The sequence below is a fragment of the Pezoporus wallicus genome, unplaced genomic scaffold, assembly GCF_028554395.1.
Source record: "Pezoporus wallicus isolate ANWC-B61680 ecotype Strahan unplaced genomic scaffold, APGP_CSIRO_Pwel_v1 contig_8705, whole genome shotgun sequence".
NCBI classification, from domain to species: domain Eukaryota; kingdom Metazoa; phylum Chordata; class Aves; order Psittaciformes; family Psittacidae; genus Pezoporus; species Pezoporus wallicus.
This window is the reverse complement of record NW_026638439.1, coordinates 2,965,875-2,992,865: the sequence shown is the minus strand read 5'-3', so window position 1 is coordinate 2,992,865 and position 26,991 is coordinate 2,965,875. Positions and strand designations below refer to the sequence as shown.

The window sequence follows — 26,991 nt, the reverse complement described above, 5'->3', positions numbered from 1 at the left end:
CTTCCCTCTTCATCAATACACAGCCCAATAAACCAAAGACAGGACTAAACATTCTGCGATCCAGGAGTCACAGAACCACTTAGGGCAGAGCTGTGAAATTTCTAACCTGGTGTGTTTTGACCAGGATTTCAGTGCCCTAACAAGCTGAGCTTTGAGAAAATGAACAAATAAGGGTTATTGAAAGAGACACATTTGTTAATTTATCCAAGGGGAGCACAAGTTCACTGCCACCCATTGCTTTGCCTCTCCACTCCCTTTTTCTTCCTAGGGCTGGGAAATGAGACCTACATGAGAGGAAATGATTCACACAAGCAGCTGGAAAGGCAAGACCATAGGAGATTTCCTAAACCAATACAATTTACTGCAGTAACTACAGTCACGTCTGGTATTTCAAAGTCATTCCAGTGTTGCTAGGTCTTTACACTACCATTGGCTTCACTGTTCATGGCATTGCAAAGTTACAGCACTGAACCCCACAAGTCAGAAGAAAATCCTGTGGCTGTAGAGTCCAGGAAACAAACACTTCAGAGTTCAAGGTCTGGTGATGAGCTTAAGACCTCCTCTGTTACCTGGGTAGGGTGCTTCAAAGGGGAATTAGTGCAGAGGACTCAGCATGACACAAATCCCAGTCTGTTTGCTTGACATCCTCCCACAGTCCACAGCAAACGATAGAAAACCAGAGACCTCAGGCAATGAACAGACTATTAAGCGATGGAGAGAATGACTCAGAAATCAAGATTCTGTCAGTACAAGGAAAGAGAACCACATTTCTCCAATATGTATAGTTTTCTATTCCACACCCACTTAAGAGCCACAAGAGGTTCAGAGTTTGAGGCTGAAATCAGGTTCAAATCATCTCTGGTAGAGGCAGAATTAACAGACAACCATCAGGAAAACTCCAGATACATGTTCTGAAAGCACTCTGGAAGACTGCATAAATCAGGATGCTGATTTATAGATCACTTTTTAATATTAAAAGCAGGCTTTTATCACAGAAAGAGACCTACACTTACTTAAAAGTACTAAAACCTCACCTAAGAGGCTGGAGGATATTACCATACAGTGCCAGTTGTGTATAGTCCTTCAAGTGGGGCTGGAGAGGAGCAATTCTACTAGCAAATGCATAGCTGTAGGATCAGGCACAATGCAGGCAGCTACTTTAAACAGAATCAATCTACCTACAACTGGTCCACCCAGACACCTTGATCTTGAGAGCCAGCCATTCAAGTGACCTAATAGGAGCCTGCTAGCCTCAAGGAATAACTGTCAAGTATTTCAAGCATCATCTAAGTATCTGCAAGCACCAACACTTCAGGTTTTTCAGGGGAGAGAAAGTAAGGCAAGCTACAGTACAGCAAACTGATTAAGTTCAAATACCTTTCCCACTTACAGATTTCAATTGTCCAATATTCATTTCCTCCCCATATCCATCCTCAAGAAACATCAGTGCTGTAGCAAGCACTAGGAATTACGAGTGACCAAAATAAGTACCAATATGTAATTCCCAATGTAACCTGGATAACAAAGTCTGTTTGGACAGTCCTGTTATTTGTAACATCATGGTTCTATTGCTCCTTTACAGAATGGAACTTTCAGGCTGAGGTGTAGTGTTCTGAAGGTCTATCACAGATGGACTTTCCACCTATGCCAGCTGATTTTGTGATGCTACTGTAAAGCTAGCAGTAAGAATCATCCTACAATGCTTTCAGGTTGATGTTGGGGGGGGTTCTTTCAGCTATGTCCACATCCAAAGAGGTTTCCAGTCTAAGCACTGCATGTAGCCTCATAAGTCTCCAACTCCCACAGCCAAATTCACAAAGGCTTGATGCATGACTATGTAAAAATACAGGGAAATAGGATGAGAAGTTAAGCTAGGAGAACACTAATTCCAAAGACAGCTAACAGATGGAGTTCTTTGACAACCAAGCTACTTCCAGCACGGGAATAAGCTTTCCTTAAGTCAGTTAGCAAAGCTTCTCATGTCCAAGCCTGGAAGACAACAGTTTCTGCTTGGCAGACAGCCCCTCCATTCTTACACTTAGGGTTAGACCCACCTCCCATCACCTTAACACAGTATCAAGTTAGAAACGCGTGTGCTGAATGTGAATTTCAAACAGAATAGTGAGGCTATTGTTACATCTATGCAACATCAACACACACTGCTGCCGGGATTTCAGTTACTGGTTCTTGCACATCCTCTACAGAGCTTCAAAGCAATCCAAGCACACACACAGACAGGCTGCAAGTGGCTTTGGTCTAATAACTAGGATCTGCCAACTGACACTTCACTTGCTGATCAAGGACAGAAAAGGGTAACTGCAGGAACATGAGGTGCCTTGCATCAAAGAAATGTGCCAGCTGTAGAACACCACATCAGTATATGCTGCAACATACCAAAGCCTGGAGCTGCAGCCCAAACTTTCAAGGCTCTGACCTGCTTATACCTGGCTGATGGTACCCAGGAAAAGTGTCAGAAGGCGCTGGATTCACTGGGAAGGTCGCAGAAGAGAGAGTGAGAATGGCCATGTGGACAGTAACCACCTACCCACCATCTTGTGTGCTCTGCAGCCTCTTCAGGGCAGAGGCCAGCAAGCTCTGCTGTGATGGAGCTGCTATTGCTTCACATAATTCGAGTGCTACAGAGATCCTCTGTTTAAGTGGCAAATGGGACACTGAACAATGTCAACAATTGTTTATACCAGTCTGGTTCAGACCCCTAAAAAAAGGTTTCATACTCACACAGATCAATGTCAGGCTTTAGAGCAAAAAGCCTCATTCTTCTTCAGAACCACATTAAACCCCAACCTGAAGCTGCACCCTGCAGGAGGCTCCCCCCCAGAGGTCTGACATTATAGCTGGGTAGTTTTTCCTATCAGAAAGTGAAGCTGTTAGACATTGCCAACAACAAAACTCCACCACTCAAGGCAAAATTAAAACATCCAAAGATTGCTTCAGTGCACAATATTTGACTGAGCACTTCAAGTTTTATTTCAAAATGTCCACCAGTTATTTTTCCGCTCCCTGTTTTATTTCTCCCTCTCCTTTAAACCAGAATGGAAGATTCTCACATGGCAAAGTTCCATTGGACAAAAGAAACTCCTAAAATAAAATAAACCTACCAGTTTTCCCAACATTATTGTTTAAATCAGTTTTAAATGGTTTTATACACCACTTTATAGACTTGGAGAGGCACACGCTCCCCTGACAAAGCATCAGCTATCCAAACAACTGAGCTATGGGAAAAGCGTGCAAGAGTGTGAAGTGGGGAAGGACTTCAGTGAGCAAAGATAGAGTCTGTGTTCATGTAAGCATGGTAGCTCTGAACAAAGATCTGCAGGCTAATAGATATGTAAGACAAATGACATGTGGTTCTCATTGCAGCTCATGCTTTGGGAAGGGGGTACCTTGGAACAGATCCAGCTGGGATAGGTTTATCCCATTACTCTCCTATAATTTTCTGCCTTTTCAAACCCTTTGACAGTTACTGTAGTTTAACATCACACCCCCTACAGACTGAGGCCTGTTTGACAGGCCAGCAAACAGAACCACCCCCACTTGGAGATGAAATATGCACCATATGTAAGCACCGTGCAAGGCACAAGGCTAGTGCTCACTCCTGTACTGCTAACATAGGGGGGAAAGCTGCTGTGAAGATGCCTTATCTCAGCTCCTAACCCAACTAAGCACTGTGAACACCAGCCCTCCTCCACTGCAGTGTAACTCGTGCATAGTGGGTATTAGCAAAGGGGAGAGGAAAAGACGTAGAGGCAGGATGGACAAGCCCCGAATATTAAATTCCCCAGTCCCCATTTAAGGCAATCACAAGGAAGGGGGGGGGGGGGGAAGAAGTGAAATTCAAGAACAACTGGAATCAGGTTAAGCCACTCTCTCGCTTCATACAGTGCGGCTCATTCATCTGAACAGATGTTTCACCTCTAGAGAAATACCCAGAGAAAACAGAGGAGAGGGGGAGAAGCCGAAACTGTTTGCTCTGCTGAAGCAGCAAGATACACTATATCAAAACTGCTTTACATTAAGTTTGTAAGAAATTGGTTTGGAGTGGGGGGGGGAGAAAAGAAGAGTGGGAGGTGTGGTGTTAAACAGCTATTTGAAAGCTGCGGCTCTTGAATAGAGAGCTGTAATTAAGGTCTTTCCTTTGTTGAGCCGAACAAGTCTTTCCTCGCAGCCGAGGGCTGTAAGTTCCCTATGCCGGCATCCCGGGGCAGGAGCCACCGGCCCTTCTCCGGCGGGCTGGGGATGGGAGGGCGAGAAGGAAAAGTCAGCGGGTTCGGTTTGCCCAAGCGCAGCTCCTCGGTTCCCCAGTCGCTGCCTACCCATAGAGGGACGCTACTGCGGGCAGGTAGGAAGCCTGCTCATCCCACCAGGGACGAGCGCGGCAGCGGGGCCAGCCCATCGCACCCTGCCCGCGGCTCCCCGCGAGAGGCACCAGCGGGGCCCAGCCTCCTCGCCGGGGAGGCGGACCCGGTCTTACTCACCGGCGACTGGCGAAGCCGCTGCCCGGCGAGCCCGAGCTCTGTTCTGGGTAGTTGTGCTGCAGGGTTGATGCTGGGAATTGATAAAGGAAGCCAGTCCCCAGCGCGCATCCATGCAGGCAGCAGCACCAGGACAAGAAAAGAGCCAACTGCATTTTTGCAAGAACGGGGATGTCCTCCTGCACCCCTTTTTTCCTCTCACAGGACTCGGCAGGCGCGTGCCTCCCGCGACAGGGGTTGCAGAGGGATCCCACGGCGCGGAGGTGCCCCCGGGACCGGGCACCACGGGGCAAGGGTGCCGGGATATAGGGACTGCGGGTAGAGAAGGGAAGCCCCGTCCCTCGGCAAGCCCCGTCCCTCGGCACGCCGAGCCCGGCGGCAGCGGCTCCCGCGCAGGGGTGCGGGGCCAGCGCGGATCTCTGCGCCCAGGGCGCACTCTCGGCCCCGGATGCCTTTTCAAATTTGGCGAGGTTGGCCCGATTCCGTCAAAGGGGGCGTGGGGCTTCAGCGTTAACCCTTGCCAGGCCTGGCTGCAGACCCCACCGTGGAGGGGCTCTCCTCCGGCAGAGCCGAGCCGCCGGAACGGAACGCGGCGGGGCTCCGCGCTCCCACCCGGCTGAGCCCTGGGAGCACCCCCGGGACATCGCCAGAGCACGGGGCGCTGGGTCTCCCTGATGAACAGAAAGCCAGGGAGAGGGGATCGCCCCGCACTTCGGCGGTGCAGCGCGAAACCCTAAACGCTGGTGCCTACTGTCACGCTCGCACCAGAGTTACACAGATAAGGTAGGAAATAAATCATTTTAAAGATGCTTCATTCACAGGTTGGAACTACATGACCTTAAGGTCCTTTTCAACCCTAACCCTTCTATGATAATGTGCCCATCTTGCTCATTCTGGCATCACACAGAGCTACCCCCTTTGCTACCCGGGATAGCCCTGAGCTTGGAGACCTGCACAATCAGCCCCAGACAGGAGAAACAGTTTTGGAAGGATGGGGGTATTTCACAAAGGCGGTACCCCAATAAGGATGCCAGCAGCAAGGCTCTCTCTCTGTACTGCAGCAGAATATGTGTTTAAAACCCCTGTACAACCCCCATTTGGTGACTGTCAGACCCCCTTGCTGGCCTTACCAGCTCCGGAGGAACCTGGGCTGTTGCAGCTCACTGACCAGACAACTCATCTGAGCCAAACAACACAAGGAGGAATTTCATATTTTAGGATGACACAGCTTCTTAAGGTTTCTTTTTACCTTCAAATTCTTAACACTCACAATACCCCCTCTGCCCCTTCCCTGTTAATGCACCCATCCAAAGACAGCCATGGTTTACCACTGAAACTGGGTTTTTGCTGGGGTACCTGAGGGGCCCAGGGCTTGCCAGGGGCAGGCTCTGCAAAAGTGGAGACTTCTTCCCCTTGGGGCAAGATAATCCCCAAGGCTAGAAAACAATCCCTGTAAGATACTGCAAAAATGGCTAAATTCATCCCCCACCCGCAGATGAGCGCCTACCCCTTCCCCCACGGTGCCCACCTCCAGAGCTTGCACACAGAGATAAATAGCCCCTGGCTGGAGCCTGCAACCAGACAAGTTTAGACTGCAAACGAAGCACCAGGTTTTTAAACAGCCACTGTCATTAATCACTAGAGCAAATCACACACGGAGGGAGAGGTCCAGGCTGCAATGCAGCTCAGCGCAGCCTCCCTAGTATTACTCCACAGCTGACACCCCCCCCCCAAGTGTCCCAATCCCAGAGCTGGAGCAGGAAACGGATCAGCACTCTCCAGGCCCAAAGGGAGCTCAAAAGGTCTGGTCTAGCAGCACTGGGCCGCCCAGCCCGCTTAGTAACAAACACTACTTATTTATAAAGGGCTCTCAGTGCCTGGAACTGGGACATAACACAACCCTGATCAGAAAAGGAATATCTTCCCTTCTCCCCCCAAGAAAACATAGACTTGGGACAACTCACCCTAGGATGTTGAGCCACTCAGCCATTCTGCTCAGGGTCAGTCCTCAGGAAACTTCTGCTCTACCCAAGAGGGTAACAGAAAAAGAGCTTACACTGTAGTCACCCCTCTCACAGTATGAGCTACAAACTACACCAAATTCACCCTTCTTCAAGGGAAGCAGAGGGAAGCTACACACACAAACCATTAGAAGGTTCTCTGAGGCTCCATAGTCCTTTAATCTGGGTGATTATCCTCAGCTGTGTGTGTAGAGCCAAAGTGGAGGCAGCTGGACCCTCACCCTGGCAACTTACTGCTGCACCAGGTGCTGTGCTGAGGGCTTGGTTCAGCCTTTTGTCCCATACACACTAAATTCCCTCTCCTGATGGGCTGGGATAAATCATTTATCAGTATTTATCAGCATCAAACAGCTTTCTGAGCCATTCTCCTGGCTTGGGTTAGCCCCTTTGGAAGCTCTTCAAGTCTTAATTGTCCAAGAGCATTTTATTTTTGGTTGCATGCAAAATTTGCTGCTTCAGCCTTCACTGACTTTGCAAGACCCTTGGAGATATTAAACACAGGTGATTAGACAAGACATGATTCTGGCAAATTATTAGAGACATCTGTAGGAAGCTGATGTTCTTCCTATTTCATGCACTGAGAGAGCAGAGGTCAAATGACTGCTCAAGGCTGCGAAGTGCTACAGGCAGAGCCAGAAATGGAGCTTAAGTCTCTGGGCTCTTGTTACTTCTGCCCTGTTTCGAATGCACACTTGCTCCCACTCTGTACGGCTGATTTAAAATGAACATGAAAAATTAACTTCCAAGCTGGTTTTGGAAAGAGGGTAAAGAAAGGTGATGTTGTCTACTGTGAGAGGAGAATTAAAGAGGATAATTCATTTTAGTCCTTTGGATATGCATAATATAATCAGGCACAATAGCAGTAATAAATGAGTATTTTTCCTCCCCATGGTGCTTACAAGTGCAACATAGTCTAACAATTTCTCAAAACTATGGTGATAAATTGGAAACACAGTGATGGAAGTAACAAAGCCAACAAAAACGTAACCCATTCCATTTATCAGAAGGACCAGCTTGGAGAAGAGAACCCTTAAAATCTGAACAGTCCTATTCTTCTAAACCAGACAGAATATATTTCACAATGTAAAGCTACACTTTTTATGCCTGTGCATAAGCATGGTCATAAAAGGTTTGCCCAGGCAACCAGGGCTAAATGATTTGCATGTATTTTACCAGTGCAGTTCAAGATGGAAGAGGCAGGACACACACTAGAAAGCCATGATGCACGGAACCACAAGGGGAAATAGTAGAGGCAAGGGCCAGGTTTTCCATTTAGCAACAACTATTGACTTTGCCATCACAAAAATGTGGTCCTTGGAGGGACCCACACTGCTCAGCTTCCATGTGAGTGACAGCCTTAGTGTCATGTCAGAACATTATTTATTGGACATGTGTAGGCATATGGGGTTTCACATGGTCTGGAGTGGTTTTCAGCTTCCTAGTCCACTGGGCATACCTGAGACATCACATATCTGTGAAATCATCTATTATTTCTTTAAACATATACACCACATGCAAGCCAGCCAATAAATGAAGTGGGGGGAAATACAGACAATAAAAGGAACATTCAAAGATTAGTCTGATTTCTGTTCAGTTGCAAAGGAAAAAACTGGAATGATACAGCAAAAGAGGGATTTGTTTTCTACAATGTTTTCAGTTTGAAAGGTGGCTCAGAAAGGTAGAAAAGCACAATCAGAGCTGCAAGCAGAGCCCAGCTCCAGAGCTGCAATAGCATCTCAATGGTCCAGCACAACTTGCAATTCTATAGAAGTCAGTACTTAGTTGAAAAAAAAAAAGAGCCACCATATTGTTAGAATAATGGCAAACAGATTTTGAAATGGCTACCCCTTGGATTTTGTGAGTGCACTTTTCATGTGGATAACTAAGAGGAGACCAAAGGAAAAGCAGCTTTGTTCTAGTTGATAAGACCATGTGGAGCTTTAGAATTATGAAGTGTCCTTTTGAAGTTAGAATGAAGTCACTGATAAGACCATCTAAACCCCAAACTAATTTGGATAAACCCCTTGCAGCTTCCTAAGACGCCCACGTTATTTCCCTGTGATATAACAAAGCAGTCAAGGAACCTTGGAAAATTAGCAGAGATGGATAAGATGTTAGCAACAGGAAGAGTTCAAGACCTCTATTATAAATTAAATTATAAGATTTCTAAGGTTATTGTAACATATCTATTACTGGGGAGTCAAACCAAACCTTATCCAAACTGTGGTAGTTTTTCTTTTAAGGCAGGAGGTAGCTAATGTGTGAAAATGTCTTGAATTTGACCTGGAATGAATCAATCACAGCTGAACTCAAAATGGGATATAACTGAAAAGCCACTACACTTACACAAGCAGTTTAGCAGACAGTAAATATGATAGACAGTGATACTGTGTGAAGCATAAGAATTGATACAGAAGTCAGAACTTGGGCAAAATCCATTGATGAGAACTTTCCCTGAGTGAAGCACTTGTGTGGGTACTATAAAGTAATATTCTGGATAAAGGAACTCAGATTGAAATATAATTCAGCAGATGGAAAATGTGATGACTCAAGGTGTAATTCTATGTATTCTGAGCGTTACTGTGTTCTGAGAAAAATAATTTATGACACCTTTGACATCAGGCAGCAATTATCCTGGCTGGACACACACTGAAGCATGGATCTGCGCAAGTGCAGGGAGTTTGTGAACACACCCTGATCCATCAGCCTCACCAATGCAATAAAAGAGGGATTCACAAAGGTGAGATAAAGCCAAGGCAAAAACAGCACCAGGTTTATTCCACTTAAAACTGCCAGAGTAGAAACACATTCAGAGGTAGACAGGAAGTAGCAAGAGTTACTTATTTCCTCTTGGTGCTGCTAGAAGGCAGGATCTATTATACACAGATTACTATTGGCACAAATCTTTCTGCCTTGTACTGAAAGACCTCAAGACAGAAACTCCCCATGCTCATTTGAAAACATATTCCAATGCTTTGTGCTCTGTACTGGTAGTTTTTCTTAACATCCAACCTCAGGCTGTTTAGTTGCAATTTAAGCTCTTAATGTCTTACTTTCTCCATTATGGATGTAGAAAACTATTCTTCCTCCTTTTGAACAGACTTTAAGTTCTTCAGAGTACTTCTAAAAATGTTTTAACACCTCTCCTTGCCTTCTAGAGCCAAACCAATCCCAATTCCTTCAGACTTTCTGATACTTTTTGGTATTCTCCTCTGGACTTCCCAGCTGTTCTATGTCTATCTCATAGTATGGTATCCATAACCTATACTTCTGTGCAATACTTCTCTGCCCTGCTGAGGAGTTGCCTTTTTGACATCTGTACGTCATTGTTAATCCATGTTTAGTTTGGGATTCTCTACCTTTCCTGCAGAACAGCTAGCCTGACTTTCCCCCATCCTGCATTTGCTAGTGAAAATTATTCCTGCCAAAGTACAGTGCCCTGCAGTGCTCCTTAATGAGTTGCATCTTATTTTATTCAGATCCTATCACAAATTTGTCAAGACCACTTGAAATTTTAATCCTGCCTTCCAGTGTTCTTACATTCAGTTCCAGCTTTACCTCATCTACAGATTTCATAGGCAAGCTCCCTCTTCCATCACTGAGGTCACTCAAGAAAACATTGGGAGGTCTGTCTCCATGTCTGTATCCTTGAACTATGCTCCTGCTCAGTCAGTCACCAAGGGCTGCCTGCTTGCTTGATGCTGTGCAGGACATAAACACTGAACTTACAAATTCTCCAGACCACAGTCGATCTTGAACTTCTACAAGGAAACACAGTACTGTATAACAGTGTGGAAGGAGTGACCAGATCCCAGGCTCCAATTTTCAGTGGAGTCACAGACTATAGGATAGCCAGATTCAGTGGGATCCAAATTCTTAGATGATTTGAAAATCCATCCTTAATCAGAGAGTCTCTCTGAATCTCAGAGAAGCAAGGGTTTCCATGACCAAAGAATTCTTCAGTTTTAAGCTCCAGCCCTGAAGTCCTCCTCCTTTCAATTCCTCATGGACCCAGGTTGCCTGATGAGCAACCCAACATGATGGAAGTCTGAGTTCCCTTTCTGTACTGCGCAAGTCACATAGATGGGAGTGGGCCCACCCCCTTTCTGACAAAGTATACAAAGTAAAGGCACACAAAACAGGTAAGAAAGGACTTATGGAAATAAGCACCCTCTTCCCAGCTCCTGATCCCCCTGGAGGCTGTGCCACCTGCCCTGTGGAGATAAGGAACAGAAGAACTGGGGGAGATGTGGAGACCCCTTTCTTCCACGCAGCAAATCCAAATGTTCCATTCTCACTTTTCCAGCTTTTATCGATTGTTTTTTCCCAGTCTCCTAGGAACTCACCCTGTGGGCCATGACAATGAGGCCTAACCACAAGAGTCTGCTTTTCTCTGCTGGCTTTCACAGGCCCCTAGGAGTTGGCTTTGGACCTTCAGAAGTCTGTGGGCTGCAAGCTGTAAATTGCTGCACTGTAGCCATTGTACAGGGCCCACCACCTCCACAGCATGATTCTGCCCAGTTGATATCTGAAACTGCCTCCACTATTTTCACCTTAGGTGCCTGCAGTTAAGGTGGCTTAATAACAGCAGTATGCCTTCTCCCTCTTCTCTCCTCTGCTTTGTTCCACAAACTCCTTACCTGCCAGCCATCTGTCTTCACACTGCAAGCTCCTTGCCAGTGCCTTCCTGCACCAAGTCTGCCTGTGTTGGACGCTACCACACGGGCGGCAGGACCTTCTGTTTCCTCTTTACTGCAGGTGTTTCCCAGAGCCTGCTCCAATATGGCTTTCGCTATCTCTGTGTGTAACTGGTAAAGAGTCAGCCACAGCCCAACTGTCATACCCATATTTTCCTTACAGTTCTATATACACCTTATTCTGCTCTAAAGCACCTTGCATCTAGATGCACAGGAGCTCACCGATAACTGACATTACATATTTCTTGAAGCATTCACGTGAGCCTCTCCCTTCACAGTCTTCATTCTTTGCCCAAGATCCTATTTTTCAAATTAAGTCTCCTTGTTTTTACAGACTTTGTCTGTTTCAAAGTGAATAACCCCCTTCATTTCTTTAAAATCATTTAAAATCACAGCAAGATCTCTTTTTAAACAAGATAATAACCAAAGCTCTTAAGTCTTGCTTTATAACTCAGTGCTGAAAGGTGCAGTATTATTCTTATGTTCTCTGCTTTATCCCCTTAATCATATCCTTCTTAGGTAGAGTGAGAGTACTGAAAAGAGCACTCTGAACAAGAACTCACCAATGTTCCATATAATAACAGTAACACCTTTTGATATATGCTCTGCTCTTACCATAATGCAACCTAACATCCTGCTCAATTCCTGGGGTCTTTTTTCTACAGCTGCGTGTTAGGCTGAGAACTCAGGGAATTATTTAAAGAAAATATTCTCCAGATTTATCAGTTCCCCTTTCTGAACATTTTGCTCAGTTCATTCTAAGGGGAGCAATCACTTAAGTAAACCGCAGCACTGTTCAGTGGCACTGTCTAGCCCTTTAGCTGGCTCTCTATCTAATCTCTCTTGAATCTTCAAGATTCCTCCGTGGAAGCAATAGGAAGGCAGCTAAGGTGCTAAGTATGAAAGAATCATTGCAGGCATTAAAGGCTAAAGTCACTGCAAAGTAACTGGATCCAAGTACTTCTTGGCTATGCACACCTACACTAATGCTAGTTTAGGTGCTCACAGTATACTCTGTTGTCACCAATGGATACCCTATCATTAGGTATGGTATCCAAATGGCCTGGTATCCAAAATCTATCCCTCTTCCATGGCCTCTGGGAGGTTTTGTCAGGCAAGTCTAGTCTGAGCACCTTATTGAACTGGTTGCATGCAGGTTTCCCTCCTTGCTTCTATTTCTGATGACCCAAACTGGAACTACAAAATTGTACTTTGCAAATATCCACCTCCTTGCATAGAACACAGATCTCTCCTTCACCACAAGACATGCTCTTAATTTTCCCCCATTTTCTGTTCTGCTTAAGGGAGATCAGCATCTCTACAAATGCAAACCCAACCCCTAAATAATCCTCTGAGATTACAGGGGCTCACAACCCCTCATGCCACTGGGTCACAGGCAGGAAGGATACATGAACTGTCAGTCTACACCCAGAAAGAATCTGGTTGAACCCCCTGAATTACCAGAGCCACCAGGAAATCTCTCAGTGCCTCCCTTTACAACAGAGGGTTTAGTGCTTTGTTATATATATCATGGTTATTGTAAGGAGAATAGAAATGGAATAAAAATAATATGGTATAAACAGTAAAAATAATGGAAGAAGAAAAAATTAAAGCAGCAAGATCAGACATAATCTAAAGAGAGAGGTAAGTTGTTCTTTCTTGGCAGAAAACAAACAAGAAAGTCTGCAAGATAGCATGAAATGTTTAAACTGACTGTTGCCCCAAAAAAGAAGGAAAAGCTCTTGACCAGACTAAGCAGATTTTTGGTATTTTATGGAATGGTAGGACAAGACTATTGGCCTCACTGTGTGCCTCGAAAGAAGTGGCTCACAGGAAAACATTTTTTGGCTCAGTTCACATCTTGAGTATTTCACTCTGAGGTTGTTGTGGAAAGCCCAGTACAGTGGCCCAGTACAATGCCCCAGCTGCAGGGTAATGCTCCATTCTGCATTGAAAGCAGGTGGTAAGCTGCTGCCTTTCCACTGGAGCACAGTAGATCTGTCCTAGATTTTCTGTGATGATCTTTAAGTGATACTTGCCTTTTTCCAGCTGTTTCAAGAAAATGAGATAATTCTTTTCCGTGTTCTGAGCCTTCCCTGAACTGACTGACAATAGATTTCCAGAGCTACAGGTCGGGCAGATGGGGAGTCTGGCCAACTTACAGAGGAGGTGAGTGGACTTTGGAAAAGGCAGTGCTGCAATTCTGGAGCATCTGTGAGAACAACCATATGCCCCGGCACACTGCAGTTTGGGTTAGTGACCTCCTGAGGTGCAGTCTCTGGCTGGGAAGAGGACAGCAAACACTCCTGATAACCCAATGCATTCATTTCCTTAGTTTTGAAGCTGGGTTAGGTAAAGAACTGCATTAACTGAAACTCTCTACTGTGTTTATTCATTTTAAATGGCTTTGAGATACAGTTTCTTTGAAAGCCCCTATATAATCCATCTCCATTGTTCTGTATATATTTGCAGAAGATAACAGCTTCATTAAAATATGGTGTGCTATTAACAGCAGTAAATAGATAGCCTTAAACCTTAAAATGTAATGCAATTAAATAAGAAATATGATCCTAAGGAGGTTAAGCACAATCAACCACTGACATTTACATTTGATTTGAATTAAAAAACACACACACAGAGGGAAATAAAGGGCCTCCGTACATACTTGGATAACAGGAAATCCCCTGGATGTAAAAATAGGGAATTTAAGAATGGAGAATATAAAGGTCTAGTTCAAATTAAAGATTTTATGACTGAGGACTCCATTAAATCTTTGAACACTTTCTGTAAAGAGTCTGGAATGATTCCAGTCCAATTGTTTATGTTCTCACAAGTGACAGATTATACTTCAAAACTTCTATGGCAAAAGAAAGAAGGAATGGTTGCATTAATCCATCTCAATCTGGAGCTTGCTAATGAAATGAAAACTGTAACAGTCTGTGCTTAGGTGAAGCACAGTATTTTTATAACCCAGCTCAAGACAACATTACCAACCAAGCCAAAAGTAGAAGATTTAAGTTTCTACATTATTAAAGAACAATAAAATAACGACCCACTTAATACTACATGATCAACAATCTATACTAAATATGAACTCTTTTAGAGTACTCAGTCTACTCTGCTTTTTAGATTTCCAAGACATTCCTCGTGGTGTTTAAAGTAGATAGGACAGCACACTGCTTCTACAGCTAGCCCTGCCTGCAGAAACACAAGGATCTTCACTCAACAAGTCTGCAGTTGCAGGTCACATCCAGTCAAAGTGCCAATCTCACATACAGAATCATAGAAACAACTAGATTGGAAAAGACCTTTAAGATCATGAAGTCCAACCACTCTGCAGCACCACAAAGGCCACCACTAACCCATGGCACTGAAAGCCTTGTCACACACAGGGTGTGAACACTTCCAGGGACGGTGACTCTAGCACTGCCCTGGGCAGCCTGTTCCAGTGTCTGACCACCCTCTGGGGAAAGAATTGTTCCTAAACCTCCCCTGGCACAGTTTGTGGACATTTCCTCTTGTCCTATCACTTGTTACTTGGAAGAAGAGACCAGCCTCCTCCTCACTACATCCTCCTTTCAGGTAGTTGTAGAGAGATGTGTTCAACAAAGTACTTGCCTAAGTGCCAGCCTGGGTTGTGGTCAGTTTTCCTTTGTTTCTAGGAGTCAAGAGACACCAACTGTGGATAGAACATTTTTTAAATGGAAAATCATTGTCAGACAAAAGCAAGGGCAGAAGCTGGTGCAAAGTGTCAACTAAAGTCCAATTTATTTAGGTGAAAGTGGTTCTCTTTTATATTACACATCCATTTCATGTTGAGCTTCTCTGAACTATTACTGAACTAACACTGTGTTATGATGGATAAGATGTAATGTCTCCAGAAGTTTTGTTTAAGGGTGTTGATTTTAAAAATGGCTACAGCCTTCTCTGACATCCTGTCCTGCAGACTCAGCCTGAAAAGCAAGAATTATTTCAGCTCCTTTTTTCCTACTGTCAACACATATTTGTAGCCATAAGATATTGAGGAGGCAAGTCAAGCATTGGAAGCTATGTACTACTTTTCCCAGGTTTCAAAGGGAATAGAGTCAAAATTATCAAGACTATAGATTTTTAAGTTGAAGGCATAGAGTTAAACGTTCATTACTGTATCCAGGTGCCTAAGCAAAGGAGCAAGGATTTAAGATCTTGTTCCAGACACCTCAAAACATACCAATTATGTTCTATACTAATTTATGGTATAAATCTGTTGTCTCTAATGGCATCCTGCCAAGAGGTAATTGAGCCTTAAATGAAAATGAATGTGAGACATCTGAAAAGACAGCTGATTTGGTCCAGGATGTGAGCAGAAACATAATGCCTGGAAGGACCACAGGGTTAGAGGAACTCCTGGGTTTGGCCATAAACTCCAAAGTAATACGTAAGTCAAATCAGAGGATGAAAATGAGAGAAAACAAAATCTTCCTGTCAGCAGGATCTCCTCTCCTATAGAACCACATGGCAGTCCCTCTAAAGACAGTACATGCTTTTTTGCCTGCCTCCTATGAAGTCATTGAGGGTCTGGCCTTGAGTGAATAAATAGATCAGAGAGTGTTAATAAATGCAGGCTCCTTGCAGCCCAAGAGGGGCAACAGGCACCACAGCTGCCAGTGAGAACCAAAACTTACTTTGAAATCCTATATTCAAAACAAAGAGCATACGGCTCTAATGCAAAAGGTTCCATGAGCCCTGTGACTCAGAAATAACAATTATCCTTTGATTGTCTCATTTCAGCACCCTCTAGTCTACCACCTATGAAACCATTTCACCGAATGTAAAGAAAGGTTTTTCACCCAGCCCAACAAGGCTGCCATGCTCTTTTCCAAATATAAAGAGTGCCCAGCACATCCCAGCACAGTATTTCTCATGTCTCTTTGTCTGCTCTCACAAACAGGTATTGAGAATATCATATTTAAGAGGTCTGACTAATGATTTAACTACCTACATGCCTTAATTCAATGTACACCTGCACAGCAGCCAAAAGAAGTGGTCCCATTCTTGACCCACTTAGCCATGTCCTCACTGGTCCTCATCACCTTCTTTCTGCCACACGAGGTTTTTGTGCAGTTTTGCAGTGAACAGGCTCAGAAAACTAATTTCAGTTTAATGTGTTCCATCTAAACAGGTCATTGGTAGGAAGCTAGATGGAGAGCTGAGGACATGAATGGAGGCAATACTACTCCTTTGAGTAGGTGGTGGTACAAGTTTATGTCATATATAAAAGACCATGCATCCACAGGATAAATTAAGAGTCCAGGCTCTGTTAACAGGCAGTGAAGGTTCTCCTAAATAGATGCTTCCAGGGGGTAATTCAAATACCTAAACCAGAAGCCTAAAATTAGACAGCAGGAGTATGGCAAGACCATAATGTCTCAGTGCTATAATTCCCACAAAGAGCTGAGGCTCTATTTACAAATGCAAATAGTCTTGGCTTTAGCAGAAATACTTTTGCTTAATGTCTTTTTCCATGGAAAAATTGAAACTTTTCCCCGTGAGGGGGAAAGAAGACCCTCTGAAGGGCTCTCCTGCTAACACAATAAACATCTGTGGGTTCTTTCCTCTCAAATGCTATTTTTTCTAGGGGGTACCTCTCTGATGAATTAACAGTCCCAGCAGATCATGGCAAACAATCCCACATACCACATCTTAAGAAATGGTACTTCTTGGAACAGATCAGATTGGTCTGCCTTAACACAGGCAAGTTAACACCACATTATCAAATGCACTGAGGTCACCAACCTCCATCAGATGATCTGTTTGATCCTTTTCAGAAACAAAAGGAAAAAAAAACCAACAAAAAAAAAACAAGAAAAAAGCTTGGATTCCTGACAGAAATCTGAGTGCTCCAGGCTGAAAGCAGTAGGCTTGGCCACTCACAGCCCACCCACCTACAGATCAAGATGGACTGGAACAACCTCCTCCATGAGCCAGAAAAGGGAAGGGGGTTGTGAGGTGGGAGGAAGAGCCTCATATTTCATCTACCACTTTTAATAGAAAACAGAACGTGGTGGGGGTTGAAAGAAAAATGGCAAATCCCTAGAGATGTAAGTGTTGACCTTACAAGTCAGAACTGTCAATCACACCATGTCCCTTCCAACTCATGTTTGTTGAAGAGAAGAAAGAAGGCAATGGACTGGCACGTTTAGCCACTAGGTGTTACTGTTGCTCCACAGAATGTAATCAGAGCAACCACTTCTGAATAAGCAAAACATCTATAGAGACATCATCTGCAGATGTATCTTAAGATTTAAATCGTAGAAACTAAATCCTACTTTTGGGTTCCTGTAGTGTGATCAAAAATCAGAGCACTTTGCTGTGTTCTCTTGTGGATGGGGGTCGTGGAGACAGACTGCTGCTCCTTGTGTTTTGTTTATACATCATTACATAAATGGAGCAAGTCAAATTCATCCCCTGGGAACTTCCTCTGACTTTGATGGAGGGGGAATTGAGCCCCTTAAGGTGTCACTGAGTTCATGTCCGCTGGTCAGGAAAACACATTGGCTGCTGAGTTGTCTGCTTCCTCTGTGACTGCCCACAGCCTGCAATGACACTTAGAGGCATTTTAATTCATCTTAGATATGCTGTCTGCCAGGTGGCTTCCTGAGACAAGACATTTCACCTTTCTCTGCTTGTGTTTCTATACCACGGAAATAAAGATCCCCATCTCCTCTGGGAAGGACTTGGAGACCACAGATAAATCGAAGAGCTGTAGTCCTTGACAATCTGCTGGCATGAACCAAGCACAAGGTTTTGTGTGAGCTTTTCCTATTGATTCCAGCATAGGTTTTCTGAGAGAGGAAGACTGAACTGAATGTTTACCCCTCCCTAATAGCCACTTTTAAGGGAAACTCATGCTAAAGAGTGGCACTGCACCCATGTCAATGCACTGTAACGTCCTATTTCTGTTTGGTCTTTTTTCATAGCTTCACCAAAATTTTCTCCAGAGGACAGCTACATTTCATGTAAATCTTCATCATTTACTTGATCAATTAGGCTTTGAACCTCAGAGACATATCCCTTCCCTGAGCTTCTGAAGCAACAAGCTTTCAGTTTATTAATGTTTAGTAACAGGATTCAGTGCACAGAAAGAGGCATTTCTTCCTTTCAATTCTTGTATTCTATGCCTTGCCCCCAAATAAACCAGTGAAAATAAACAGAGGATGCCAGTCAGGTTTCTGCCTGTGCCCACTAGAAAGCTGTTTCTGCACACACACAATAAATGACATGCAAAGCACAACAAGCAGGCAGAGAAGTCACTCTCATGGTTAGGCTTTACCATGTGGTGCTACTTCTAACCAAGGCATTATTTTCACACACAAGTTGAGTGCTCTAGGGTATGCTTTCCCAAGTTTGGAAACATTGCCACAAAATATAAAGTACCAGTGCTGAGCCACAAAAGCCTATGAAAGATTCTTTCTGTGTTGTTTTCATAGGAAAAAAATTATATGCCACATTAAAAGAAATATAATGAAAACTTAAACTGCTGTTCTCCAAAAGACTGAATGATTTGCAAGTGCTAAAGTATTATCTGAAAGGTGATTGGCACTACATTGTGCTGCTGCTTCCAGTAAAACCTGTGGGCCTCTAACTTGGAGGCAGAGTCTCTTATCTGTAATTCAGGCAACAACAATCACCTGCCTTGGTACAGCAACCAATGTGTCTCACAGGTTGAGTTCTCACAGATCTTTCTAGAGTGAAAAAGTTTTATTGAAGTATTACTGATAGCCTGCAATTGCTTTTGGCTTTTTAAGGAAGAAGGAGGATCTATCCATGGAGAATCATCTGGAGATGATCATTTGCGCTTGCTACCAACATATTATGGTGGAAAAACAGCGATCTAATAAATGCAAGACTTACAGACCATTACCAGTATTGTCTGGAAGTAGTTCACTTACTGCTGGAGTTTTCTCTCTGCTGCAGTCTAACAGAGGTTTAAATAAGTGAAACAAAATGGCCTTACTGATTTGTACATGTGTACTGTCAGCAAACAATACATCAGCAACTAATCTAATTTCACCCATATGCCTAAGGCAGATGCTGATAACATCAAATGTACTTGACTTAGATGCCTTTGAAAATGTCGCAGTAAGTGGCTTGGAAGCTTAATTTCCACTTTTTAAAGTGACTTCGAACCCTAAATCACGTGGATAAATCCAAAAATTACAGCCTTAATTCAGCTGTGCTCTCCTTACTCTTCAGTGGCTAACATAAACACACAAACCCCCTATCTGACACCTCATCTAAAAATTAATCCTAATTGCTTTCTGGGCAGCTGCACAAACAGCCAGTTTTGCCCAGTTTCAGTTACCTCTTACTCTTTTTTTCCCCCCTCTTTCTGTACTGCTGCCCACAATAGGACCCTTTATAACACATTCCTCTTCATGTGCTAGTGGCACCTAATAACATTTGCCAGCAAGTAAGAGAGGCTATTCTAATTTCTTCTCTCTGGGTCACCTTTTGCATTTTTTCTTTGGAAGTTAGGTCTGAAATATAGAAAACATAGCTGCGGGAAGGATTAACTATGAGTTGCCCCTGTTCTGTGTGGATTTTGTCCTGAATCACATGCAGATCTTCACAGACAATACACATCCAGTCTGCTAAAGCAGAATCTAGGTGCAGCTCTTGTATTTTCATTGCCTTTGTCCCACCAACCTGAAAACAAAGGGTTTTCCTGCAGTTTAAACTACCCTCTGCATAAGGAGTGGTACAGTAAGTACGTCTACAGTGTCATAAAAACACTTTTTACCCCCTCAGCGAGAGCAGAGCAATTCTGGTTCACATTTATTAGTAGTCGTAGTAATAAATATTTACATTATGGTAGCGCCTTAGAGGCTCTATTTGAAAGCTTGCCTAAAACTGCTATTGTACCTGGGCACTAAACAGCTCTGAAGCAGCACATCTGTCTGCCAGATGGGTTGGTTTTTTTTTCTTAGAAGTTGTGATTTTAAAAAGCCTTTTGCTTCCCCTAACAAGCCTTAATAAGAAACTTCAAGAGCTTGCTTCATCGTCCATTCAAGGGGAATCTGCAGTTAAAATCGCAATGACACTTCAGGCAAGGACAGCGCTGCTCAAGCTGCGAGTGACACCACGAACACTGTGCGGTATTTAAGTGTTGCTTAGTACCTGTGGACGCAACTCGTGCTTTCCAGAGGGCAGAAAGGCCGAGGGCAACAGAGCGGACCTGCTCTCAGTCCCGCCCGGTGGACACAAAACCTGAGGGGTTCCCCTCAGGACACACTGGTCAGGGCTCAGCGCTTCACACCTCACCGCGGGCAGCCTGCGGGAGCCCACAGGGCCCCGGCGCGCCGCTGCCACACCGCCAGCTCCGTCAGGAGGGGCCCGGAGGCAAAGCCACCGCCGGGGTACCTGAGAGGCCGCATCCATCTCCCGCTACCATCTGTGAGAGGACAAGCGGCGGCAGCGCGGGCGGAGCCCATGGGATCGGGCGAGCGGAGCGCCCCGAGCACTCACCCAGCCGGACGCCACCTCAGGGCGGCCGCGCGCGCACCGCCTCCCCGGGCACGTGATTGCGACAAAGCCAATCGCAACGCGCCGTCCCCCCCTGTTGCCTTCCCGCCTCCCGCGGCCGCGTTGCTAAGGCAACGCGAGGGTCGGAGGGGCCGCCGCCGCCGCCGCCATGCTGAAGGCCAAGGTGCTGCTGGTGGGGCCCCGCGAGGTGAGCGCCTTCAACCGGCCCCTCGACCGGACCCCTGAGGGTCGCTGTTCCTAGGCGGGGGCCGCTGAGGTGGCCACAGGGACTGAGGGGTCCCTGGAGGCGGGAGGAGGGTTAGGGGTAGGGCTGAATGCACTGGGGGCCGAGAATGGAGAGAGATCAGGGGGCTTGGGTAAAACACTGTGCGCTGCTCTTTGGTGTGGTCTTGGCACGTTAACTTCCCACGGGACCTTCACTTTCTGCCAGTCTGGAAAGTCGGTGTTGGCAAACTTCATTTCGGAGAACACAGAAGGGATCGGCAGCTACAGCCCGACGCAGGCTCTGAGGTGAGCGAAACCCAGAGCACGCTGACTGAGCCAGCCCCTCGGAAAGTCCTGCTCTCTGGCTGTGGTGCCGTGTGGTGTTGGTGATGTTGTATATCCACCCATTTCACAGGATCCTGGAGTACGAGATGCCAAACTTGAACACTAACACCAAGGGAGCTGGGTGTCGGTTTGAGTTGTGGGATTGCAGTGGTGATCAAAAGTAAGCCAGCATTGCTGTTACTTCCTCTAGGGTACTTTTAATAGTTCTGTTTACACAAAATATTCATACTTAAGGCCTAAAGCAGATGATCTTTTTGAGATGAGGAATATTCCCAACTCTTTACCTGATTATATTTTATACAGCTTCCTGTTATAAAGCACCTGATACTAGGTGCCCTCTGCCCAACTGACTTGGTTTTGGATAAGGACCAAGTACAACATAAAGTCCATAGCTCCTAGAATGAAGTTAATAGGTACAGGAGACAGAGGCCCACTCTGTAACTGTCTTTATCTCCTTGAAGTTATGTGAGTGGACTTCAAACAATGTACCTGTGATGTAGGCTTTCATTTCCAAAAGATACAATTGAGAACTGGGCAGATCCACTTTTAGGGAAAAAAGTTTAAATAAGCATTTGACCAAATAGTGCACTGTCAGTAAATCACAGGACCGACAACTATAATAGGTAAATTAAAACATTTGGAATATGATCGATCACTCATGTTACAATAAAGTACTGAAATGTGTTCTTGAAGAGGGAAGAATAAAACTTGAGGAAGATTGAGTGCGTGTTTCTGTTATCATTCTCTTGTTTTTCAAGGTTTGAAACATGCTGGCCAGCTCTGATGAAGGACTCTCATGGGGTAATAATAATCTTCAACCCTGAGCTGCCCAGTCACCTGAAAGAAATTGAAATGTGGTACTCCTGTTTCGTGCAGCAGCAGTCACTGCTTGACAGTCAGTGTCTCCTAGTTGCACATCACAAGCCAGGCAGTGGGGGTGACACAGAAGATCTGTCCTTGGGTAAGAAGAGGAAAACTCAACCTGTAACTCTGTTTTTCATTGATCTATCTTTACAATTGTCCATACCCTTTTCATTTACATCTGCTGGACTGTTTTGCAAAACCAGAAATAAGGAATTTCAAAGGTCATCTAGAAGGTGAGCAATAAGCCTATTTCACAAAAGGGAAAGTAAAGACAAGAAAAGTTGAGTGACTGCTTTAAGGTCACACAGTGAGTATGCAGCTGACCCAGGAATTGGAACTCCTGCCATACTGTGCCATCACTAGGAGTTTGGTTTTGATGTTAAATTTTATCTTTTATTAACTGACACTCCTGGGGCCACGTGAGCCTGCATTTTATCCATCAAAAGAACAGGAGCCCTCTGAAATAAAAGGCTAATGATCTTCCTCTTAAAACTAGTAATAGGTACCTTATGTACTGCAAATGTATTTGTGGCTGTTCATACAAATGAGAACACATACTTCCTCTGGGCAATCTGTTCCAGTGTTAAATACTATTCCAGTATTAAATAATTACAAGTATTACTCAATTAATACATATTTAATATAACAATATTGTTCCATTATTTTGATATAATCAAAGAATGTCCTATCACTTTGTCATGGTTTACCTAAAACCAGGACACACTTCAGTAGTAAAACTGCAGTTCAATGTTAAATTGTTTGATTCTGCCTAACTGCATGTGAGACCAAACCCAGGACTTGAAGCTTTAATAATAATGTTTGAAGAATTTAACCTAGCAACAAGTTGTACTTGCTTATAGTGCTAAAAAGCTATGATGCATTTCTTCTTCATGTGTTGTGTGTTATCTGGGGTATCAAACATTGGGTACTGCTGAAGCCCAATTGACTTCAGCATGAGCTGTCCCATGACCTTGACTGTATTTCTTTTATAAAAGGAATATATCTAATTGTTTTTTACTTACCTTCAAAGCTTACCCACTGAACAGGCTAAAACTGATACACTCCAACTTGGAAGAAGATCCTGAAGATGTTCGGATGGAATTTATGAAATACTTCAAAAGCATTATCACCTTGATAAATGAGAGCAGAGAGAGGGAAGAAATGTCAATTATCTCGTAACATTAAAAGAAATACTGAACAAGGAAGAAAAAGGATTATTTTGTCTTTGTAAGGTACACTAGCCTGGGAACAGGTCCTCACAAAGGGAATTTGCCAGCCTATAAACACTTCAACCCATACACAAGTGCTGACATCAGATGAACTGTTGTGCCAAAGATGACTGCACATCCAGGAGTCTGGGTAACTATCTGCACTTTGGTTTCATCTGGCAACAGGTACAGGAAGGTGTTGTTTAATATGTTAGTGTGGACCAAAAGATAAATGTATGGGTTATCTCTTCACTTCAGAATCCCTTTTTGTAGAGGTGCTAAGAGAACAAAACCTGACAGAACAGAAGATCGGTGGAGTTCTGTTGAAGCACCTGAGTAAAGTGCTCATGTTAGCTGTGTTCCTGGAGAAGGCATGCTTTTGAAAGTCAGTACAAACTGACTGGAATAGAGATCTGAGAAGTAGTCATGGTATGGAATCCACAGTTTTATGTTCCAAGTTCTCCTTATCTTTCTGTCTAGCATCTGCAGAGAGAACGTTGCATAGTTATTGCCTTGGGAAGGCAGAGTGGGTTTCAGTCTTTCTGAGGACTAGGTTTTTCTTCTATTCCAACAAAATGTGTGATTGGGGGCAATGTTTAGGTGTCTCTGGGAGGAAAAGAATTGCAATTTCAGTGTAGTGCAATGCTTTGACCTATGTCAGGAGCTCCAATAGAGAAAAAGTTCTACATTCTCAGAGACGGAAAAGCTGTCCCTGTTGCACTGAAGTAAGTGGTTTCATAGCTAATTTACTTTCTGCTGTGTTTGGTTTGCACTCATCCCTGTTCTTGGTATGTTTTGCTGTAGAAGACATTTTTTCTTGTAACATGGTATCAAGGCAATAAAAACATTTAAAAAATGCTTAAGTTTTAGTAAGGAAAACAGGGCTAAATTTGTAGTACATTAATGAGCTCCAACAAGAGATATTTACCAAAACTTGTCACTGCTCTGGCTGGTGTTAGCTAAAATTGCCCAGAGAAGCTTCTTTTCATCATCTGCTGGCTCCTGTTCTGCCATTAAAGCTAAAAGCCCCTCTTGGTTCTGGGTGGTGGTACTGAAAGAGAGCATCAATGAGAGAAAGGACATCAGGAAAGAAAAAAGCAACATGAGCAGTAAGAGATGAAAAGAAAAGGTTGTAGGCAAATAGTGGGAGGTTGGCGTTTCAACATCTACATTTGATTTATATGACTAGAGAAAGTCAGGCTTTCTATGTTTGCAACCAGTGTTATAGGGTGGTCTATTGGAGGCAGTTATTGGAAAATTCACAGTCTTACTAGACAGCAAGTTTTTCACATGCTGCCTTAGATTATTTTTTCCTTGTTGCCAGCTGTGTGGTGCTGGAGCCAAGTTCTCAAAAATACTGCCTTAATAAATCCAGGTTTTCCCAACAGCAACACTGGGATATGCACTGGTAAAAACTGGTGTGAAACCCACCAACTATTTTGTTTGGAATGTAACCCCATGTTTGGGTGATTCCAGAGCTGAGAAGTCAGTGAACTCTTCTATTCACCACCCTCCTTCATAGAAAACATTAACCATGATCTTACTTTAAACTCAAAACCAGGATGTAAATTACAGGTATCTATATACTGCAATTCATTAGAGAAGAAAAAGTTAGACAGAAACAAAGACAGATCCCTGGAATTGCCTTTATATCATCCAGAAAGATCATAATATGTAATAAATGTTCAACATAATTCATAAAATCTGGCCAAGAGATCACTTTCTGTCACTGCTGAAGAACAGAGTAAATGCATAGACCCATGCAAAATTAATCCTTAGTGTTGGAGAAGATACAGAGAAAGTATTTATTCAGAAGTATCACTTATTAATGATTTATGAAACAGGTCAACAGTATCACCCAGTTAGAAGAGGGTGTTATTCAAGAATGCCAGAGAATATGCATTACATCTTTGTCTCTGCTTTCACAGCCCACCCATCCTGTGCTATCTTTAAGGCAGCAGAGCTTCAACCAACACCACGCCATGGCATTACTCAGACTGGGGGTGCACAGTCCCATTTGTTTGCTTGAAGCGATGTGGTTAGTATTTCATGTCTCTATTTCTGCTCGTGAGAGCAAAAGTTGCCCAGACAAGTGTAAAGGAGAACCTGAGGTAATCAGCCACAAGTTACCCAGAAGTCAGTTGTCAAGCCATAGGTTTAGCAGGAGTAGCAACAATTTAGGAGCAGAAGATAACAGCAAAAGCATTCTATTCTACTCATTCACACTGAGGACCTTACCACCATACTGGGACACTTGAAAGGCTTTTTGGATGACCTTTTCAAGGGAAGGCAGGGAACCAGTGAAGTCTGTCAGGTCCTCCAAACAAACAGGTTCTCCAGGTGTCCTCAGCCCCTTAGAGTGAACAGCTCATGTCCCCTTCTCATTCTGCCAGCAGCCATGTACCCCCAAAACCCTGCTTTGTATGTGCACAGGTTAAAAGTCTGTCTTTTTCCGTGGTCCCTTGTCCATACTGTGCACCAACTGTGCAGTGAGGAAACAACAAAGTTATTCAGGTGCAACATTATTTTGTCATTTGGCATTGAGTACTGATAATACTGACAGATACATCACTATATTTATGATGTACAGAATTTAATTTCCAAGTTTTATTGCTGTGTAGCTACAAAAAGGGTTACAGCTGTAGGTGAACTCACGTTCACATTCATCTCTCATGAAAGCACTTGGTCCAGCATTGCTTTGGACAGTTGACCTATCTAGACAAAGAGTCAGCATGGACGTTTGAGAGGGAGCAGTCAGAATCAGAACTCTGCAGGACTAGAAATGCAGACTTTAAAGACTTCAGGGTCATACAGAGAAAGTTATGGCTGTGGCCACCTTGCTGCCATAAATTTAAGACATTTAAGCTCTTCAATTATAAAATAGAGTTTGCTCAGGTTACCTCTTACAAGCTGCTTTCTGCACACACAGAACCTTATAAAGCAAGTAACTACTTGTGATGATGAAAACAGTTACAGGCACTGCAATCCAGATGTGTGGCTTCCAGGGTAAAAATCATACTTGTTTACAACCAAACTTTGGGAGTAGCAGCAAAGCTGAATGAAATACATTTGGACCTTACCAAAAAAATGCAGCTTTCCTTTCAAGTCATATATTTTGAAGGCCAGGCTTTTGGTCTTAGTTGCTCTCAGGAGTATTGTTCTAATGGACACAATAGACATAAGAAATCCTGTGTTCCTACTTCTATTATTGCACTGCCAAGTGGCTACAAGGAAGTCACGTAGGCCACCACATTTAAGAGTGCCCATCCGTGCTGTGTTTTTGCATGCTCAGTTTAAAATATGTAGGGTCCTGGTGTGCAGACACTTTAGGAAACAACTTCTAGAAGGTATCCAGGACCTCTTAAAATCAGATCTTAAACAACTTAACTTTTCAACAGGAGTATTTTGTTCTGGAGGTCACTTGTATTTGCTCTTACCACTTCTCCAGACAACTTCTCTGGTGGAATACTTCAGTGGTGGCAGCAAAGATTCCACAAAAGATCTACTTACCTTGTTGAGAAGCTGCCTTTCCTGAGATGCTAGAAACACTCCAACAGTAACTCACAGTGCTCTTCATGCATATGCAAACACTACTGCACCTGGGAATAAAGGACACCAAATGCTACTACTTCAA

General features: G+C 43.9%; 2 protein-coding genes across 11 annotated transcripts in view; one reads left to right on the top strand and one right to left on the bottom strand.

The window, feature by feature from the left end:
• The window catches only part of COL26A1 (collagen type XXVI alpha 1 chain), a 172,119-nt gene extending 165,551 nt beyond the window's left edge, over positions 1 to 6,568 (bottom strand). For 3 of the 8 annotated variants that reach the window (XM_057410745.1, XM_057410746.1, XM_057410750.1), the window contains exon 1: positions 4,497 to 4,695. In XM_057410745.1, coding sequence (XP_057266728.1) covers positions 4,497 to 4,648 — 152 coding nt within the window. In that variant the 5' untranslated portion in view covers positions 4,649 to 4,695. Of the gene's footprint in view, positions 1 to 4,496; positions 4,696 to 6,457 lie in introns of those variants that run through there. The other 5 variants (XM_057410751.1, XM_057410752.1, XM_057410747.1 and 2 more) reach the window with 3 other exon arrangements.
• Positions 6,569 to 20,803: 14,235 nt separating this feature from the next.
• IFT22 (intraflagellar transport 22) lies at positions 20,804 to 24,061 on the top strand. Of its 3 annotated transcripts, XM_057410762.1 has the most exons (5): positions 20,804 to 20,923; positions 21,167 to 21,246; positions 21,356 to 21,445; positions 22,044 to 22,246; positions 23,180 to 24,061. In XM_057410762.1, exons 1-5 carry the CDS (start codon positions 20,885 to 20,887, stop codon positions 23,326 to 23,328), a joined length of 561 nt encoding a protein of 186 aa, XP_057266745.1. In that variant the 5' UTR covers positions 20,804 to 20,884; the 3' UTR covers positions 23,329 to 24,061. The 3 variants fall into 3 exon arrangements, with proteins under 3 accessions (XP_057266745.1, XP_057266746.1, XP_057266747.1); XM_057410763.1 differs by lacking the exon at positions 21,356 to 21,445; XM_057410764.1 differs by lacking the exons at positions 20,804 to 20,923; positions 21,356 to 21,445 and having other exon boundaries at positions 21,065 to 21,246.
• The last annotated feature ends 2,930 nt before the right edge of the window (positions 24,062 to 26,991 follow it).